Below are 19,993 nucleotides of genomic sequence, written 5' to 3'. Positions count from 1 at the left end.
ATTTAAATGCTCATTAATGTAAATGGCTGAACAAATTCATTTTAATGGATACTCACGCCATTAAAAAAAAAAAAAACCTCAATATCCCACATAGTTAAGTCACTTCAACATAGCCTTATGACAACTCCCACACCAAAACAGTACTTTATTTTGTAAATTTTGACCCATTATTACTCCCATGTTATGGTTTTTTCAGCTGTCAAGTGTACAACGTGAAGAAAAAATTTAGTTAGATAGGGGTTGCACCTGGAAAATAAATTTCTTAAACTCCATATACACGTTTCAAAACTGCTGGGTCCCAAGTCCATCAATGAACTCCTGGGCTGCCAGTATCATGTGCAGCATACTAAAGCTACACTATCTGAATAGCTTATTAATTCTGCATAAATCAGGTCAATCAATGTGTCAACCTGTAACAGACTGCACACTTTTAACTGAACATGGCAAAATATTCACTCTCTAGAACTTTACATCATCATTTGATGTCAAACAATGAAGCAAATCCCAACAGTATATACAAAAAACAGCTTTGCATTTACAAAAGATTGTTTCCCATACTGATTAATCCAGGCAGCTAACTCATTGGTTTATGCAACTTTATTGAAGAAAAATAAATCAATTACTAGCAGAGCTATTAGTTGATCACTCATCCATTGACAACTTGCATCATTTATTCAGTGCTATATTAAACAGTGTATTGGAAGATAGATTAACTAATAGCTCCAAGCCTCCTAACAATTTAAAAGAAAATTACAAAATGTTTGAGACCCTATTTTGGAATACAAAGGGTGTTTGACTTCCAATTTCCATTCTCTGTAGAACAAGAACAGGTCATTCCTTTATTGACATGCATAAAATACATCACATTTTCTGTTCTGCTGATGCTATAAATTCAATACCAATTCTCCAGCCACATCAGTTATGAGCATAAAGTATATCATGTAACCTCAAATCTCTAACAGTGGAAGGCTTACACAAGAATGGATGCTGCTAGAATAATGCTGCTTCCCTTGATGTGGCAACTGAGCATCCATCTCCCTCCCCCTCTGATGATTCTTCAGCATGTTAGAGCAGTGAGGAATGGTTTTAGTCTCATAACCAAGTTAGAGTGAAGACATTGGCCACATAATACACATGCTCCATTTTTTTAAAAAATTCTGAATCTTGGGCAACTGTTCTCTTGTAACTACTTTACAGTTTCTAAAAGCAGTTATTGTCCAAAGCTGGAAGAACTTAAGTCTTCTCAGATGAGCATGTGAATGAATGGAGGGAGGTAAACAAAAAATAAAATTAAAAAAGATGAGGTCTGATAGGGGAGCAGCCGGATAAGAAAATCAAAAAAGGAACAGTAATTTAAAGTTTATTCCAGCTATAATGCAGGTTATTCTGACTTTAAGGTAGCATCACATGGCATACTTCTGAGTCCATTCCCGAGATATTCTGTTGTACTTATCTCTGTCTGTTTTATAGATCCGTGCAATCTCTGGCACTAGGGGGTCATCTGGGTTTGGATCACATAGCAGTGAACAAATGGATAAAAGAACTTTAGAAATAGTTAAAGCAGGAGACCACTGTGATCTTAGAATATCGAGACAAATGCTGCCATTACTGTTAATATTTGGATGATAAATTCTTGTTGTAAATGCAACCTTAGGTGGTTTGAAGGGGTAGTCTGTAGGAAAATGAATTGTCAAAAAGAATACACCACCTTGATATGGGCTGTCATTAGGTCCCATAATTGTGGCTTGCCAATGAAACATATCATCCCCAACTGGACCTGCAGAACATTGTGCTGGAGGGTCACGGGCCAAATCACTAAGTTCCTTATTAATCCGTTTCAGCGCCATAGTCTGTGCTTTTCGTCTGGCTCCTCACTATCTCGGTGTGTGTTCAAAGTTCCGGCCAAAACTCTTGATTATCCCGGCGGCTGGGAAGGATTGTCTCTTGGTCTCACACCGGCTCTGCCAGACACAGGCGCAGAGGGGCCGGGGCCTCCCTCAAGCTGCGGCCTCGGCCTCCTCCCCGCGCGGCAGCTGGTGCCTCCCCGGCCCTACGGGGCTCACGCGCACGACACAGCCACAAGATGTCCGCTCTGACGGAACTACTCTGGATCATCTTTTCTATCATTATTCTGAATTCTTTTTCAGGTAGACTGCCTATTTCCTCTTCATTTGTTAGGTCTGGTGGGTTTTAACCCTGCTCCTTCATCTGCTGTGTGTTTTTCTGTCTTCTCATTTTGCTTATCTTACTGTGTTTGGGGGTCTCCTTTTTGCAGGCTGCAGGTTCGTAGTTCCCGTTGTTTTTGGTGCCTGTCCCCAGTGGCTAAGGTTGGTTCAGGGGGTTGTGTAGGCTTCCTGGTGGAGGGTACTAGTGCCTGTGTTCTGGTGGATGAGGCTGGATCTTGTCTTTCTGGTGGGCAGGTCCACGTCTGGTGGTGTGTTTTGGGGTGTCTGTAGACTAGACTTATTATGATTTTAGGCAGCCTCTCTGATAATGGGTGGGGTTGTGTTCCTGTCTTGCTAGTTGTTTGGCATAGCTTGTCCAGCACTGTGGCTTGCTGGTCGTTGAGTGAAGCTGGGTGCTGGTGTTGAGATGGAGATCTCTGGGAGATTTTCTCCGTTTGATATTATGTGGAGCTGGGAGGTCTCTTGTGGACCAGTGTCCTGAAGTTGGCTCTCCCACCTCTGAGGTACAGCACTGACTCCTGGCTGGAGCACCAAGAGCCTTTCATCCACACGGCTCAGAATAAAAGGGAGAAAAAGTAGAGAGAAAGCCGTAGTAGAAGTAGGAAGAAAGAAAGAAAGAAGAAAAGAAAGAAAGAAGGAAAGAAAGGAGGGAGGGACGGAGGGAGGAGGGAAGGAAAGAAAAAAGAAAGAAAGAAGTTACAGTAAAATAAAGTATAATTAATAACGTTATTAAATTTAAAAAAATTTAGAAAAAAAGGATGGATAGAACCTTAGGACAAATGGTGGAAGCAAAGCTATACAGACAAACTCTTACACAGAAGCATACATATAAAGCCTCACAAAAAGAGGTAATGGGGAAAAAAATCATAAATCTCAAAGTCTCTCCTCCTCAATTTGGGATGATTTGTTGTCTAAAGGAGGGAAGGGAGGAAAGAAAAGAAAAGAAGAGAGAGAGAGGGAGAGAGAGAAGCAAAGAAAGAAAGAAAGAGAAAGGAAGGAAGAAAGAAAAGTATAATAAAGTTATTAAAATTAATTATTAAGAAAAAAAATTAAAAAAAAAAACGGACGGATAGAAGCCTAGGACAAATGGTGGAAGCAAAGCTATACAGACAAAATCTCACACAGAAGCATACACATACACACTCACAAAAAGAGGAAAAGGGGAAAACATCATAGATCTTGCTCTCGAAGCCCACCTCCTCAATTTGGGATGATTTCTTGTGTATTCATGTATTCCACAGATGCAGGGTACATCAAGTTGATTGTGGAGCTTTAATCCGCTGCTTCTGAGGCTGCTGGGAGAGATTTCCCTTTCTCTTCTTTGTCCTCACGGCTCCCAGGGGTTCAGGTTTGGATTTGGCCCCGCCTCTGCATGTAGGTCGCTGGAGGGCGTCTGTTTTTTGCTCAGACAGAACGGGGTTAAAGGAGCCGCTGATTCGGGGGCTCTGGCTCACTCAGGCCAGGGGGAAGGGAGGGGCGCGGCGTGCAGGGCGAGCCTGCGGCAGCAGAGGCCGGCGTGACATTGCAGCAGCCTGAGGTGCACCATGCGTTCTCCCTGGGAAGTTGTCCCTGGATCCCGGGACCCTGGCAGTGGCGGGCTGCACAGGCTCCCCTGAAGGGGGGTGTGGATAGTAACCTGTGCTGGCACACAGGCTTCTTGGTGGCAGCAGCAGCAGCCTTAGCATCTCCTGCCCATCTCTGGGGTCCGCGTTTTTAGCCGCGGCTCACGCACGTCTCTGGAGTTCTTTTAAGCAGCACTCTTAAACCCCTCTCCTCACGCACCAGAAAACAAAGAGGGAAGAAAAAGTCTCTGGCCTCTTCGGCAGGTCCAGACCTTTTCCCGGACTCCCTCCCGGCTAGCCGTGGTGCACTAACCCCTTCAGGCTGTGTTCACGCAGCCAACCCCAGTCCTCTCCCTGCGCCCCGACCGAAGCCCGAGCCTCAGCTCCCAGCCCCGCCCACCCCGGCGGGTGAGCAGACAAGCATCTTGGGCTGGTGAGTGCCGGTCGGCACCGATCCTCTGTGCCGAAATCTCCCCGCTTTGGCCTCCGCACCCCTGTTGCTGTGCTCTCCTCTGCGGCTCCAAAGCTCCCCCCTCCGCCTCCCACAGTCTCCACCCACGATGGGACCTCCTAGTGTGTGGAAACCTTTCCTCCTTCACAGCTCCCTCCCACTGGTGCAGGTCCTGTCCCTATCCTTTTGTCTCTGTCTTTTCTTTTTTTCTTTTGCCCTACCCAGGTATGTGGGAAGTTTCTTGCCTTTTGGGAGGTCTGAGGTCTTCTGCCAACGTTCAGTAGGTGTTCTGTAGGAGTTGTTCCACGTGTAGATGTATTTCTGGTGTATCTCTGGGGAGGAAGGTGATCTCGGCATCTTACTCCTCCACCATCTTCCTCTCCGCCACCACTCTTATATTTTAAATAGAATATAGTAGGGCTTTGTTTTTTATCCAGTCTGATAATCTTTAGCATATTTATATCATTATACATTTAATGCATTCAATAATTACTGATATAATTGTATTTAAATGTACCATCATGCTTGCTTTTCTACATAGTCCATATATTTTATGTTCTTTTTTCTTTTTTTTGCTTTCTTTGTGTTGATAAAATATTCTTTTTACTCTATTTCTCCTCTAAGTACCTTACTAGTTATATGTTCTTTTACTGTCCTTTTTCAGATTACACTAGAGATTAAAACATGGATCCTTATTTACTAGGTTGTAATATGAATTAGATGTTTTCCCACATCCCAGAAAATATAAGGACCTTAGAACACATTAATTTCATTTATACTGTGTGGTAGATGGTATTTTTTTCAGATTCAAAAATATGTTTTGATTTCTGTATTCTTTATAAAAGATCATATAATCCTGCCTGATGTCACGTGATTTGAAGTACCTCCCTGTGGTGATTTTTCTTGAGCACTGACCCAAAGCTTGGCTATATGACTTACATTGGCCAAATGAATGTAAGTGGAAGTGACTGTATGTGATGTCCAAGCAGAAACTTTAGAGCCACTGGATAATTCTGCCATTGCTCTTCTTGTTCTACCATTAGAATAGTATGTTCCAAATAGTGGTTACTTCTATTGTGGATATTGAAATGAAGACAATATATGGAAAGAAACCAAAGCCAACCCACAGCTACCACAGCCAATATATAATGTGAGATAAATTGTTTTGTTAATCCATTGAGACTTTGGAGATTGTTTGTTACTGCTGCATAACCAGTGGATGCTAACCAAAACATCCCTTATTTTCTTTTGTGATATCATTGAAATGTATTTTAATTTGAAATATATATAAACAGTCGTGGACATTAACATTAGAGTTTTATGCATTCTGTATTCTTTAGAATTACTTACATGTTCACTTTTTTTAACTCTATTTCTTCTATATTCTAGTTTTTTTTTTTTTTTTTTTTTTTTTTGCTGTACGTGGGCCTCTCACTGTTGTGGCCTCTCCCCTTGTGGAGCACAGGCTCCGGACGCACAGGCCCAGCGGCCATGGCTCACGGGCCCAGCCGCTCCACAGCACGTGGGATCTTCCCGAACCGGGGCACAAACCCGTGTCCCCTGCATCGGCAGGCGGACTCTCAACCACTGCGCCACCAGGGAAGCCCCTATATTCTAGTTTTATAATTTTTTCATTAGCTACATCTAATCTCCTCTTAAATGTATCTATTGCATGCTTAATTTTAGATATTGTATTATTTATGTTATAAATTTTCCATTGGATTATTCTTCATTTATAGTTTCTAGATCTCTACTGGAATCCCTGACAATATTAATAACATTTATTTTAAAGCAGCGTTTGATCATTCCAATACCTGAATCTCCTGAAGGCAGTTTCGGATTTTCAAATGCCTATAACTGTGTATTAATTTGCTATCCTGGCTTAAAATAACACACATTTATTATCTCAGAGTTTCTGTGGGTCAGGGGTCTAGACCCAGCTTACCTCAGTTCTCTGTTCAGGGTCTCACAAGGATTCAATCAAGATGTTGGATAGGCTATAGTCTCATGTGGAGTTTTGACTGGAAAAATCTGCTTCCAAGTTCTTTTGGCTTGTTGGTACAATTCATTTCTTTCAGGTTATATGATTGAGGGATCTGTCTTTTTGCTGGCTGGAGGTTGTCTTCAGGTCCTAAGGTCACCTGCAGTTTCCTGCCATGTGATCCTTTCCATGGAAAGTTTACAACATGTCAGATTGTTTCTTCAAGCCCAGAATGAGAGTACTGTATATCTAAACAGCTAAGACAGAGTCTTATGTAACATAATATAAATAATAATGGGAATGACATCCCATCACCTTTGCTATATAACATAACCAAATCAAGTGAATGTCATCTCACCTCCTTTTATATATTCTATTTCCTAGACGCCAGTCACAGGTCCCACCCACATTCAAAGACTTGATGGTGGCATGAATCTCTGCAATGCCTCCAGGGATGAAGAATTGATATTGATTTACTAACTTTATAGTTAGAGGCAGTTTTAGTGGCTTCCTCTTGGCCTTTCCTACCACAATAGTCCTCTCTCTGTGTGTCAGAGAACCAATGTGGTGATTCAGAAAGTTGCTGAGTACATCTATTCATATTATACATTCTGAAAAGGGAGATATAACTCCATGATGGGTATGAGTACTCACTGGGACCAAAACTCCATTGATCATCTGATCTTTGACCTCTATAAGTCTCTACTCTATGAAGGCAACAGTAACATTTTTGGTCTCTGGGAATTGGTGTCAGTTTAGCACCAGTGTCCACTAATTCCCCCAAAGTCTGATTATTTCCCTTTCCCAAATGCATAGTCACCCTAATAAATGGTAAATGGCTGCAGGTTCCTTTGGGGAAGGCTAGGAAGAAGGTTAACAATATAGGTATTTGCCAGCATAGCAGGACATTTTCTCAAGGGGACATAGTCTCCCCTTCATTCAAAGAACTGTAGGTTTGTGAACTGGCTCAAATTTGGGAATTGATTGAGGGGCTATGGTATTTTGGGGATTCAATTTAGACTTCTGTTCACTAGGTCTAGAACTACTAGGCTCATGCAGAGCAATTAAGAATTTAGTAAACTGTCCATCTATTTCTTTTCTAGAGACACCATGATCCACTAGTCAACACTAATGATCTCTGTGAGTCAGACTATTCTGATTACTGCTTTGACACTGCTGTCCATTACAGTAACTACGCCATCTTGTCTTTGGCAATCATATTAGTTTCCTAGGGCTGCTGCAGCAAAGTACCACAAATTGGGTACCTTAAGACAACAGAAACTTATCCTCTCACTGTCTGGAGTCTTAAAGTATAAAATCAAAGTGTTAGAAAGGATTTCTCACACCGGTCAGAATGGCCATCATCAAAAAATCTACAAACAATAAATGCTGGAGAGGGTGTGGAGAAAAGGGGACCGTCTTGCACTGTTGGTGGGAATGTAAATCGATACAGCCACTATAGAGAACAGTATGGAGGTTCCTTAAAAAACTAAAAATAGAACTACCATACGACCCAGCAATCCCACTACTGGGCATATACCCTGAGAAAACCATAATTCAAAAAGAGTCATGTACCACAATGTTCATGCAGCTCTATTTACAATAGCCAGGACATGGAAGCAACCTAAGTGTCCATCAACAGATGAATGGATAAAGAAGATGTGGCACATATATACAATGGAATATTACTCAGCCATAAAAAGGAACGAAACTGAGTTATTTGTACTGAGGTGGATGGACCTAGAGACTGTCATACAGAGTGAAGTAAGTCAGAAAGAGAAAAACAAATACCGTATGCTAACACATATATATGGTATCTTAAAAAAAATGGTCATGAAGAACCTAGGGGCAAGATGGGAATAAAGATGCAGACCTACTAGAGAATGGACTTGAGGACACGGGGAGGGGGAAGGATAAGCTGGGACGAAGTGAGAGAGTGGCATGGACATATATACACTACCAAATGTAAAACAGATAGCTAGTGGGAAGCAGCTGCATAGCACAGGGAGATCAGCTCGGTGCTTTGTGACCAAGAGGGGTGGGATAGGGAGGGTGGGAGGGAGGAAGACGCAAGAGGGAAGAGATATGGGGACATATGTATATGTATAACTGATTCAATTTGTTATAAAGCAGAAACTAACACACCATTGTAAAGCAATTATACTCCAATAAAGATGTTTAAAAAAAGTAGATCAATTTAAAAAAAAAGAAAGGATTGTTCCTTCTGGAGGCTCTGAAGGAGAATCTATTCCATATCTCTCCCCTAGCTTCTGATGGTTGCCAGCAATCCTGGGCATTCATTGCCTTCTGGCTGCATCACTCCAATCTCTGCCTTCATCATGACTTCCTATTCTCCCTGTGTCTAAATTTCCCTCTTTTTATAAGGACACCAGTCATGTATTAGGACCCATTCTAATCCAGTATGACCTCATCTTAACTTGATTACATCTGAAAGACCCTGTTTCAAATAAAGTCACATTCACAGGTATCAGGGATTAGGACTTTAACATATGTTCCAGGGAACACAATTCAACCTGTAACAGCAATTAAGTTCTGCCACTTGGCCCTTGTCATCCCAGGATTCCATCATTCTAATTACATTTAGTGATTCCAGTTCTATGGTAGCAGTTCCCACTGTAATTTCTGACCTCTAATGAATACCCAGCATAAAACTCATCTAGGATTCTGGGGCTCTCCTTGCAGATTTATTTCTCACAGCCAGGATATGTTCTCAGAACCCTCTCAGGGTGAGTGAGCAAGTCATATGATAAAGCCATTTTGACATTCCCAGGCTTTTGGATACCTTCTTCTGCAGTGTACCAAGGCAGTCCTGGCATTTCAATTTCATTTACTTTAGGTCACCTTTGGGTTCATGTTTCAGCCAACCAACTAAGCAAACTTTTAGAACCATTATGTCAAGCCCCTCAAGCTAAGACATGAAGACAAAATCTCTGCCTAGTGGGCCCTGTTATGGACTGAACTTTGTCCCTCCCAAATTCATATGTTGAAGCTATGTAACCCCCAATGTGAGTGTATTTGGAGAGAGGGCCTTAAGGAGATAACTAATGTTACATGAAATCATAAGGATGGAGCCTTAATCTGATAGGACTGGTGTCCTTGCAAGAAGAGGAAGAAACACCAGCGAGACCTCCCTCTCTTTCAGTGAGAAGGTGGCCATGTGCAAATCAGGAAGAGATGTCTCATCAGAAATCAAACTTGATGACACCTTGATCTTGGACTTCAAGCCCCCAGAAATGTGAGAAAACAAATTTCTGTTGCTTCAGCCACCAGTCTATGGTATTTTGTTATGACAACCCAAACTGACTAATACAGGCCCATATCAATAAAATTCAGCCTGATAGAGTCCTTTCACCTTAATCATATAGCTTTAAGATTGATTCCCGAGGGGGACGAGGGGAAGATGGCGGAAGAGTAAGACGCGGAGATCACCTTCCTCCCCACAGATACACCAGAAATCACCTACGCTGAATGCTGGCAGAAGACCTCAGACCTCCCAAAAGGCAAGAAACTTGCCACGTACCTGGGTAGGGCAAAAGAAAAAAAGAACAGAGACAAAAGGATAGGGACGGCACCTGCACCAGTGGGAGGGAGCTGTGAAGGAGGAAAAGTTTCCACACACTAGGAAGCCCCTTCGTGGGCGGAGACTGCGGGAGGCGGAGGGGGGAGCTTCGAAGCCGCGGAGGACTGCACAGCAACGGGTGCGGAGGGCAAAGCGGGGAGATTCCGACACAGAGGATCGGTGCCGACCGGCACTCACCAGCCCGAGAGCCTTGTCTGCTCACCCGCTGGGGCGGGCGGGGCTGCGAGCTGAGGCTCGGGCTTTGGTCTAAGCACAGGGAGAGGGCTGGGGTTGGCGGCGTGAACACAGCCTGAAGGGGTTAGTGCACCACGGCTAGCTGGGAGGGAGTCCGGGAAAAGGTCTGGACCTGCCAAAGAGGCAAGAGACTTTTTCTTCCCTCTTTGTTTCCTGGTGCGTGAGGAAGAGGGAATTAAGAGCGCTGCTAAAAGGAGCTACAGAGTCAGGCGCGAGACACAGCTAAAAGTGCGGACCCCAGAGACGGGCATGAGATGCTAAGGCTGCTGCTGCCACCACCAAGAAGCCTGTGCACGAGCACAGGTCACTCTCCACACCCCCCTTCCGAGGAGCCTGTGCAGCCCGCCACTGCCAGGGTCCCGGGATCCAGGGACAACTTCCCCGGGAGAACGCACAGCACGCCTCAGGCTGGTGCAATGTCATGCTGACCTCTGCCGCCGCAGGCTCGCCCCACACTGCGTGCCTCTCCCTCCCCCTGGCCTGAGTGAGCCAGAGCCCACGAATCAGCAGCTCCTTTAACCCCGTCCTGTCTGAGGGAAGAACAGACGCCCTCCGGTGACCTATACGCAGAGGCGCGGCCAAATCCAAAGCTGAGCCCCTGGGAGCTGTGAGAACAAAGAAGAGAAAAGGGAAATCTCTCCCAGCAGCCTCAGAAGCGGCGGATTTGAGCTCCACAATCAACTTGATGTACCCTGCATCTGTGGAATACCTGAATAGACAACCAATCATCCCAAATTGAGGAGGTGGACTTCGAGAGCAAGATTTATGATTTTTTCCCCTTTTCCTCTTTTTGTGAGTGTGTATGTGTATGCTTCTGTGTGAGATTTTGTCTGTATAGCTTTGCTTCCAGCATTTCTCCTAAGGTTCAATCCGTCCATTTTTTTCTTAATATTTTTAATTTAATAACAACTTTATTATACTTTATTTTACTTTATCTTCTTTCTTTCTTCCTTCTTTCCCTCCTTCCTGCCTTTCTTTCTTTCTTTCTTTCTTTATTCCTACTTCTATGAATTCTTTCTATTTTTTCTGCCTTCTATTCTGAGCCGGGTGGATGAAAGGCTCTTGGTGCTCCAGCCAGGAGTCAGTACTGTGCCTCTGAGGTGGGAGAGCCAACTTCAGGACACTGGTCCACAAGAGACCTCCCAGCTCCACGTAATATCAAACGGAGAAAATCTCCCAGAGGTCTCCATCTCAACACCAGCACCCAGCTTCACTCAACGACCAGCAAGCTACAATGCTGGACACCCTATGCCAAACAACTAGCAAAACAGGAACACAACCCTACCCATTAGCAGAGAGGCTCCCTAAAATCATAACAAGTCCACAGACACCCCAAAACACACCACCAGACGTGGACCTGCCCACCAGAAAGAAAAGATCCAGCCTCATCATCCACCAGAACACAGGCACTAGTGCCCTCCACCAGGAAGCCTACAAAACCCACTGAACCAACCTTAGCCACTGGGGACACACACCAAAAACAACGGGAACTAAGAACCTGCAGCCTGCAAAAAGGAAACACCAAACACAGTAAGATAAGCAAAATGAGAAGACAGAAAAACACACAGCAGATGAAGGAGCAAGGTTAAAACCCACCAGACCTAACAAATGAGGAGGAAATAGGCAGTCTACCTGAAAAAGAATTCAGAATAATGATAGAAAACATGATCCAAAATCTTGGAAATAGAATAGACAAAATGCAAGAAACATTTAACAAGGACCTAGAAGAACTAAAGAGGAAACAAACAACGATGAACAACACAATAAATGAAATGAAAAAGACTCTAGATGGATCAATAGCAGAATAACGGAGGCAGAAGAACGGATAAGTGACCTGGAAGGTAAAATAGTGGAAATAACTACTGCAGAGCAGAATAAAGAAAAAAGAATGAAAAGAACTGAGGACAGTCTCAGAGACCTTGGGGACAACATTAAACGCACCAACATTTGAATTATAGGGGTTCCAGAAGAAGAAGAGAAAAAGAAAGGGACTGAGAAAACATTTGAAGAGACTACAGTTGAAAACTTCCCTAATATGGGAAAGGAAATAGTTAATCAAGTCCAGGAAGCACAGAGAGTCCCGTACAGGGTAAATCCAAAGAGAAATACGCCAAGACACATATTAATCAAACTGTCAAAAATTAAATACAAAGAAAGCATATTAAAAGCAGAAAGGGAAAAATAACACAAAACACACAAGGGAATCCCCATAAGGTTAACAGCTGATCTTTCAGCAGAAACTTTGCAAGCCATAAGGGAGTGGTAGGACATATTTAAAGTGATGAAGGAAAAAAACCTGCAACCAAGATTACTCCACCCAGCAAGGATCTCATTCACATTTGATGGAGAAGCTTTTGCTTTACAGACAAGCAAAAGCTGAGAGAGTTCAGCACCACGAAACCAGCTTTACAACAAATGCTAAAGGAACTTCTCTAGGCAAGAAACACAAGAGAAGGAAAAGACCTACAACAACGAACCCAAAACAATTTAGAAAATGGGAATAGGAACATACATATCAATAATTACCTTAAATGTAAATGGACTAAATGCTCCCACCAAAAGACACAGATTGGCTGAATGGATACAAAAACAAGACCCATATATATTCTGTCTACAAGAGACCCACTTCAGACCTAGAGACACATACAGACTGAAAGTAAGGGGGATGGAAAAAGATATTCCATTCAAATGGAAACCAAAAGAAAGCTGGAGTAGCAATTCTCATATCAGACAAAATAGACTTCAAAATAAACACGATTAGAAGAGACAAAGAAGGGCACTACATAATGATCAAGGGATCGATCCAAGAAGAAGATATAACAACTGTAAATATTTATGCACCCAACATAGGAGCACCTCAATACATAAGGCAAATACTAACAGCCATAAAAGGGGAAATCCACAGTAACACATTCATACTAGGGGACTTTAACACCCCACTTTCACCAATGGACAGATCATCCAACATAAAAGTAGATAAGGAAACACAAGCTTTAAATGATACATTAAACAAGGTGGACTTAATTGATATTTAAAGGACACTCCATCCAAAAACAACAGAATACAGTTTTCTCAAGTGCTCATGGAACATTCTCCAGGATAGATCATATCTTGGGTCACAAATCAAGCCTTGGTAAATTTAAGAAAATTGAAATTGTATCAAGTATCTTTTCCGACCACTATGCTATGCTATGAGACTAGATATCAATTACAGGAAAAGATCTGTAAAAAATACAAACACATGGAGGCTAAACAATACACTACTTAATAAAGAAGTGATCACTGAAGAAATCAAAGAGAAAATAAAAAAATACCTAGAAACAAATGACAATGGAGACACGACGACTCAAAAGCTATGGGATGCAGCAAAAGCAGTTCTAAGAGGGAAGTTTATAGCAATACAAGCCCACCTTAAGAAACAGGAAACATCTCGATTAAACAACCTAACCTTGCACCTAAAGCAATTAGAGAAAGTAGAACGAAAAACCCCCAAAGTTAGCAGAAGGAAAGAAATCATAAAAATCAGATCAGAAATAAATGAAAAAGTGAAGGAAACAATAGCAAAGATCAATAAAACTAAAAGCTGGTTCTCTTTGAGAAGATAAACAAAATAGATAAACCATTAGCCAGACTCATCAAGAAAAAAAGGGAGAAGACTCAAATCAATAGAAATGAAAAAGGAGAAGTAACAACTGACACTGCAGAAATACAAAAGATCATGAGAGATTACTACAAGCAACTCTATGCCAATAAAATGGACAACCTGGAAGAAATGGACAAATTCTTAGAAATGCACAAACTGCCAAGACTGAATCAGGAAGAAATAGAAAATATGAACAGACCAATCACAAGCACTGAAATTGAAACTGTGATTAAAACCTTCCAACAAACAAAAGCCCAGGACCAGTTGGCTTCACAGGCGAATTCTACCAAACATTTAGAGAAGAGCTAACACCTATCCTCCTCAGACTCTTCCAAAATATAGCAGAGGGAGGAACACTCCCAAACTCATTCTACGAGGCCACCATCACCTTGACACCAAAACCTGACAAGGATGTCACAAAGAAAACTACAGGCCAATATCACTGATGAACATAGATGCAGAGTCCTCAACAAAATAGTAGCAAACAGAATCCAACAGCACATTAAAAGGATCATACACCATGATCAAGTGGGGTTTGTTCCAGGAATGCAAGGATTCTTCAATATACGCAAAGCAATCAATGTGATAAACCATATTAACAAATTGAAGGAGAAAAACCATATGATCATCTTAATAGATGCAGAGAAAGCTTACGACAAAATTCAACACCCATTTATGATAAAAACCCTGCAGAAAGGAGGCATAGAGGGAACTTTCCTCAACATAATAAAGGCCATATATGACAAGCCCACAGCCAACATCCTCAATGGTGAAAAACTGAAAGCATTTCCACTAAGATCAGGAACAAGACAAGGTTGTCCACTCTCACCACTCTTACTCAACATAGTTTTGGAAGTTTTAGCCACAGCAATCAGAGAAGAAAAGGAAATAAAAGGAATCCAAATTGGAAAAGAAGTAAAGCTGTCACTGTTTGCAGATGACATGATACTATACATAGAGAATCCTAAAGCTGCTACCAGAAAATTACTAGAGCTAATCAATGAATTTGGTAAAGTTGCAGGATACAGAATTAATGCACAGAAATCTCTGGCATTCCTATACACTAATGATGAAAAATCTGAAAGTGAAATCAAGAAAACACTCCCATTTACCATTGCAACAAAAAGAATAAAATATCTAGGAATAAACCTACCTAAGGAGACAAAAGACCTGTATGCAGAAAATTATAAGGCACTGATGAAAAAAATGAAAGATGATACAAATAGATGGAGAGATATACCATGTTCTTGAATTGGAAGAATCAACATTGTGAAAATGATTCTACTACCCAAAGCCATCTACAGATTCAATGCAATCCCTATCAAACTACCACTGGCATTTTTCACAGAACTAGAACAAAAAATTTCGCAATTTGTATGGAAACACAAAAGACCCTGAATAGCCAAAGCAATCTTGAGAATGAAAAACGGAGCTGGAGGAATCAGGCTCCTGGACTTCAGACTATACTACAAAGCTACAGTATCAAAACAGTATGGTACTGGCACAAAAACAGAAAGATCAATGGAACAGGATAGAAAGCCCAGAGATAACCCACGCATGTATGGACACCTTATCTTTGATAAAGGTGGCAGGAATGTACAGTGGAGAAAGGACAGCCTCTTCAATAAGTGGTGCTGCGAAAACTGGACAGATACATGTAAAAGTATGAGATTAGAACACTCGCTAACACCATACACAAAAATAAGCTCAAAATGGATTAAAGACCTAAATGTAAGGCCAGAAACTATCAAACTCTTAGAGGAAAACATAGGCAGAACACTCTATGACATAAATCACAGCAAGATCCTTTCTGACCCACCTCCTAGAGAAATGGAAAGACAAACAAAAATAAACAAATGGGACCTAATGAAACTTCAAAGCTTTTGCACAGCAAAGGAAACCATAACCAATACCAAAAGACAACCCTCAGAATGGGAGAAAATATTTGCAAATGAAGCAACAACTGACAAAGGGTTAATCTCCAAAATTTACAAGCAGCTCATGCAGCTCAATAACAAAAAACAACCAACCCAATCCAAAAATGGGCAGAAGACCTAAATAGACATTTCTCCAAGAAGATATACAGACTGCCAACAAACACATGAAAGAATGCTCAACATCATTAATCATTAGAGAAATGCAAATCAAAACTACAATGAGATATCATCTCACACGAGTCAGAATGGCCATCATCAAAAAATCTAGAAACAATAAATGCTGGAGGGTGTGGAGAAAAGGGAACCCTCTTGCACTGCTGGTGGGAATGTGAATTGGTTCAGCCACTATGGAGAACAGTATGGAGGTTCCTTAAAAAACTACAAATAGAACTACCATATGACCCAGCAATCCCACTACTGGGCATATACCCTGAGAAAACCATAATTCAAAAAGAGTCATGTACCAAAATGTTCACTGCAGCTCTATTTACAATAGCCTGGAGATGGAAACAACCTAAGTGCCCATCATCAGATGAATGGATAAAGAAGATGTGGCACATATATACAATGGAATATTACTCAGCTATGAAAAGAAACGAAATTGAGCTATTTGTGATGAGGTGGATAGACCTAGAGTCTGTCATACAGAGTGAAGTAAGTCAGAAAGAGAAAGACAAATACCGTATGCTAACACATACATATGGAATTTAAGAAAAAAAATGTCATGAAGAACCTAGGGGTAAGATAGGAATAAAGACACAGACCTACTGGAGAACGGACTTGAGGATATGGGGAGGGGGAAGGGTGAGCTGTGACAGGGCGAGAGAGAGTCATGGACATATACACACTAACAAACGTCAGTTAGATAGCTAGTGGGAAGCAGCCGCATGGCACAGGGATATCGGCTCGGTGCATTGTGACAGCCTCGAGGGGTAGGATAGGGAGGGTGGGAGGGAGGGAGACGCAAGAGGGAAGAGATATGGGAACATATGTATATGTATAACTGATTCACTTTGTTATAAAGCAGAAACTAACACTATTGTAATGCAATTATACGCCAATAAAGATGTTAAAAAAAAAAGATGTGGCACATATATACAATGGAATATTACTCAGCCATAAAAAGAAACGAAATTGAGCTATTTGTAATGAGGTGGATAGACCTAGAGTCTGTCATACAGAGTGAAGTAAGTCAGAAGGAGAAAGACGACTGTAAGCTAACACATATATATGGAATTTAAGGGAAAAAATGTCATGAAGAACCTAGGAGTAAGACAGGAATAAAGACACCGACCTACTAGAGAACGGACCTGAGGATATGGGGAGGGGGAAGGGCGAGCTGTGACAAAGCGAGAGAGAGGCATGGACATACATACACTACCAAACGTAAGGTAGATAGCTAGTGGGAAGCAGCCGCATAGCCCAGGGATATCAGCTCAGTGCTTTGTGACCGCCTGGAGGGGTTGGATGGGGGGGTGGGATAGGGAGGGTGGGAGGGAGGGAGATGCAAGAGGAAAGAGATATGGGAACATATGTATATGTGTAACTGATTCACTTTGTTATAAAGCAGAAACTAACACACCATTGTAAAGCAATTATGCCCCAATAAAGATGTAAGAAAAAAAAATTGATTCCCACATATATTCCCCAGGTTTCTGACCATATATATTAACATAAATCATGCAATTCTTTTGGTATGCACAGCAGATCCTCATGGGTTGAACTTTGTACCTCACTCTTTGGGGCCTGCTGGGGTTTGAGTCTAGTTACAGGTCTAGAAGCAAAGCAGAGTGGTGGAGGTAGGTTCTGAAGAGGATCAACAGTGCCTTGCAGGCAGAGGAGGCCATTACAGCTTTTTTGCACAAAGAAAGGCTAACTGTTCAGGAAGGGGTGGAAGGGCTGCTTCTATGGGCAAAGAAGGCGCAGCAGAACTTCAAGGTTAAATGTCGCCAGCTTTACTAGGATCTTCCCATAGGTCCCCATTCCAAATTTTTTTAATTAAATTTTTTTTATACAGCAGGTTCTTATTAGTTGTCTATTTTATACATATTAGTATATATATGTCAACCCCAATTTCCCAATTCATCCCACCCCCCACCCCACCATTCCGATTTTTCAGGATCTCATTCTTTCCCAGTCAATGCCCTAACTTTATTAATAGAGGTGCCTCAAGGTTGAGAATTTGGTTTGCGTAATTCAGCCACAGGAAGGGAGAGACTCTGGGTCTGGTTTTCAGAAATCTTGGCCCTTTGGCTACAGAAGATACTTATTTCTCTCAGTCCACACATAGAAGCTTGCAGGTCCTTTCTGTGGACATTAAGCTGGGAATTCAAATCCCTGAGGTCATACTTTCCCTACTTTCTGCAGCACAGTTAGGAGCAACCAGCCAATTCCATTACACTCCTTAGTTTGACTAAGATGTTCTAAGACATCTAATACATGGTCACCTAGAACCTTGCCTTCCATTAAGTATTTGATTAGGATTATCCAATGGTGATATTTTATGTATCTCTAGTGCCACATCATGCCACTGACTACTAGTACCCTCCTTACCACTTAAAATAGACTCACTAGTGACTTTTTCTTTTATTTTTAAAAATAAATTTATTTATTTATTTTTGGCTGCATTGGGTCTTCGTTGTGTGCGGGCTTTTCGCTAGTTGTGGCGCATGGACTTAGTTGCTCCACAGCATGTGGGATCTTCCCAGACCAGGGCTCAAACCCGTGTCCCCTGCATTGGCAGGTGGATTCTTAACCACTGCACCACCAGGGAAGTCCCTCACTAGTGACTTTAAACCTAACAAGATTAGAAAACCTTTTCTAGAAAATAAAACTCATTCTCAAGATTCTATTTCTCTGGAATTACTCTTTGTAGCAAAATCTGCATTGGTTAGAGTTTAATTAGAGAAGCAGAACAACTAGGATCTATATCTCTATCATCTACCTATCGAACTATCTGTCTATCTATTTATCACCTATCTCTATTTATCTGAGAGAGATTTGTTAAATGGAGTTGGCCTTATGTGATTGTGGGAGCTGGTTAAGCAGTCTCTGTAAGGCTGTTTTCTCCGCATATGATGCTAGGGCTTCAAATCCGTAAGGAAGGCAGTTAGGAAGGGAAGATTATAAGCAGACTGGAACCTACACTCTTCAGCTGGAGCCCCATGGGGAAGGGCTAAAACCTGTGTCAATTATTGTGGCCTCTGACCTTGGCAATGAGGGTATCCAGCAGAAGTGGGGCTCTTTGTCATAGAGCTAAATACATACACCTGGCCTGGGAGTTGAAGAAGCCAGAGGAGGATCAGAGGAAGGTAGAGCATTTGCAGGCCCAGCTGCTGCTTCACACCAATGATGTGAGTCAGCAAATTAGCAGCAACATGAGTGAACCTAAGTGGCCATTGCTTCCCTTCCAGCCTCCAAATCTCCCACGAATCTCGTTTGCAGCTGACCTTAACTACAAACAAACAAGAGGATGAATTCTGGGAAATGGAGTTCAGTCTAGGCAAGTTGACACATTACAAAGCCATCACAAGATAGTCTGTGCAAAGTAGGATTCAAACTAAACCCACACTCAAATGAAAATATTAACCAAGCTGGGAGAATTTATAGTTACAAAGGCTACAAAATAAATTACAGTAAGTCCCCTACATACGATCATTCAAGTTGCGAACTTTCAAAGATGCAAGTGTGCCCAGAGAAAGGACAAAGAGAGACAAGAGAACCGAAGAGATTCACGACGCAGGAAATGGCAAGGGGATTTTCTTTATTTGAGGAGGCACTGTTAGTTTCTGAGGCATAAGACTCGAATGTAGAATGGTACACGAAGGCTGCAGCAGCCATTCAGAATGCAATCCAGTGCTACCGTGTCATCTATGACGAGAAAAGAGGCTAGATAGAACTGAATCCAGCAAGGAACCAGAGCCTGTGCCATCAGCGTCAGGCGTGAGTGAAATTGCAGCTTGCCCTCCGGCCCCTATTGCTGACGATCCTTCAGCTCTACCATCTCCCACCTCCTCTCCCTCCTCCAGTCAGTAACTCTTCTTCCCTGTTCACTCGATGCCAGCCCCTGGATGCCAGCTGTTGTACTGTACTTTTCAAGGTACTGTACTGTAAGTTTAAAAATGTTTTCTTTACTTTTTGTGTTTGTTTGTTTGTATGTATTATCTGTGTGAAAAGTATTATAAATCTATTACAGTACAGTCCTATATAGCCGATTGTGTTAGCTGGGTACCTAGGCTAACTTTCTTGGACTTACAAACAAATTGGACTTAAGGACGCACTCTTGGAACAGAACTTGTTCGTATGTAGGGAACTTACTGTATAACCTTAAATGGGTCAGAACCATATTAAGTATCTAGGAAACTTCAGAACTCCACAAATTAAAAGTGTGTTATAGGG

The 19,993-nt window shown here is 42.0% G+C and overlaps 1 protein-coding gene across 1 annotated transcript; it reads right to left on the bottom strand.

Moving 5' to 3' along the window:
* Positions 1-41: 41 nt before the first annotated feature.
* On the bottom strand, positions 42-2,086 carry LOC309978228 (ubiquitin-conjugating enzyme E2 D3). Its single transcript, XM_082864601.1, has one exon. The coding sequence runs from the start codon at positions 1,845-1,847 to the stop codon at positions 1,404-1,406; it is 444 nt and encodes a 147-aa protein (XP_082720727.1). The 5' UTR covers positions 1,848-2,086; the 3' UTR covers positions 42-1,403.
* Positions 2,087-19,993: the final 17,907 nt, after the last annotated feature.

Source organism: Leucopleurus acutus (genome assembly GCF_964270905.1).
Source record: "Leucopleurus acutus genome assembly, chromosome: X".
In the NCBI taxonomy this organism is placed as follows: Eukaryota; Metazoa; Chordata; class Mammalia; order Artiodactyla; family Delphinidae; genus Leucopleurus; species Leucopleurus acutus.
Note: the sequence above shows the minus strand (reverse complement) of the source record. Positions and strands in the feature narration are given on the sequence as shown.

Bases quoted from the DNA above. Each gene is read 5' to 3' on its own strand.
- LOC309978228 (XM_082864601.1), bottom strand. From the start codon at position 1,847: ATGGCGCTGAAACGGATTAATAAGGAACTTAGTGATTTGGCCCGTGAC.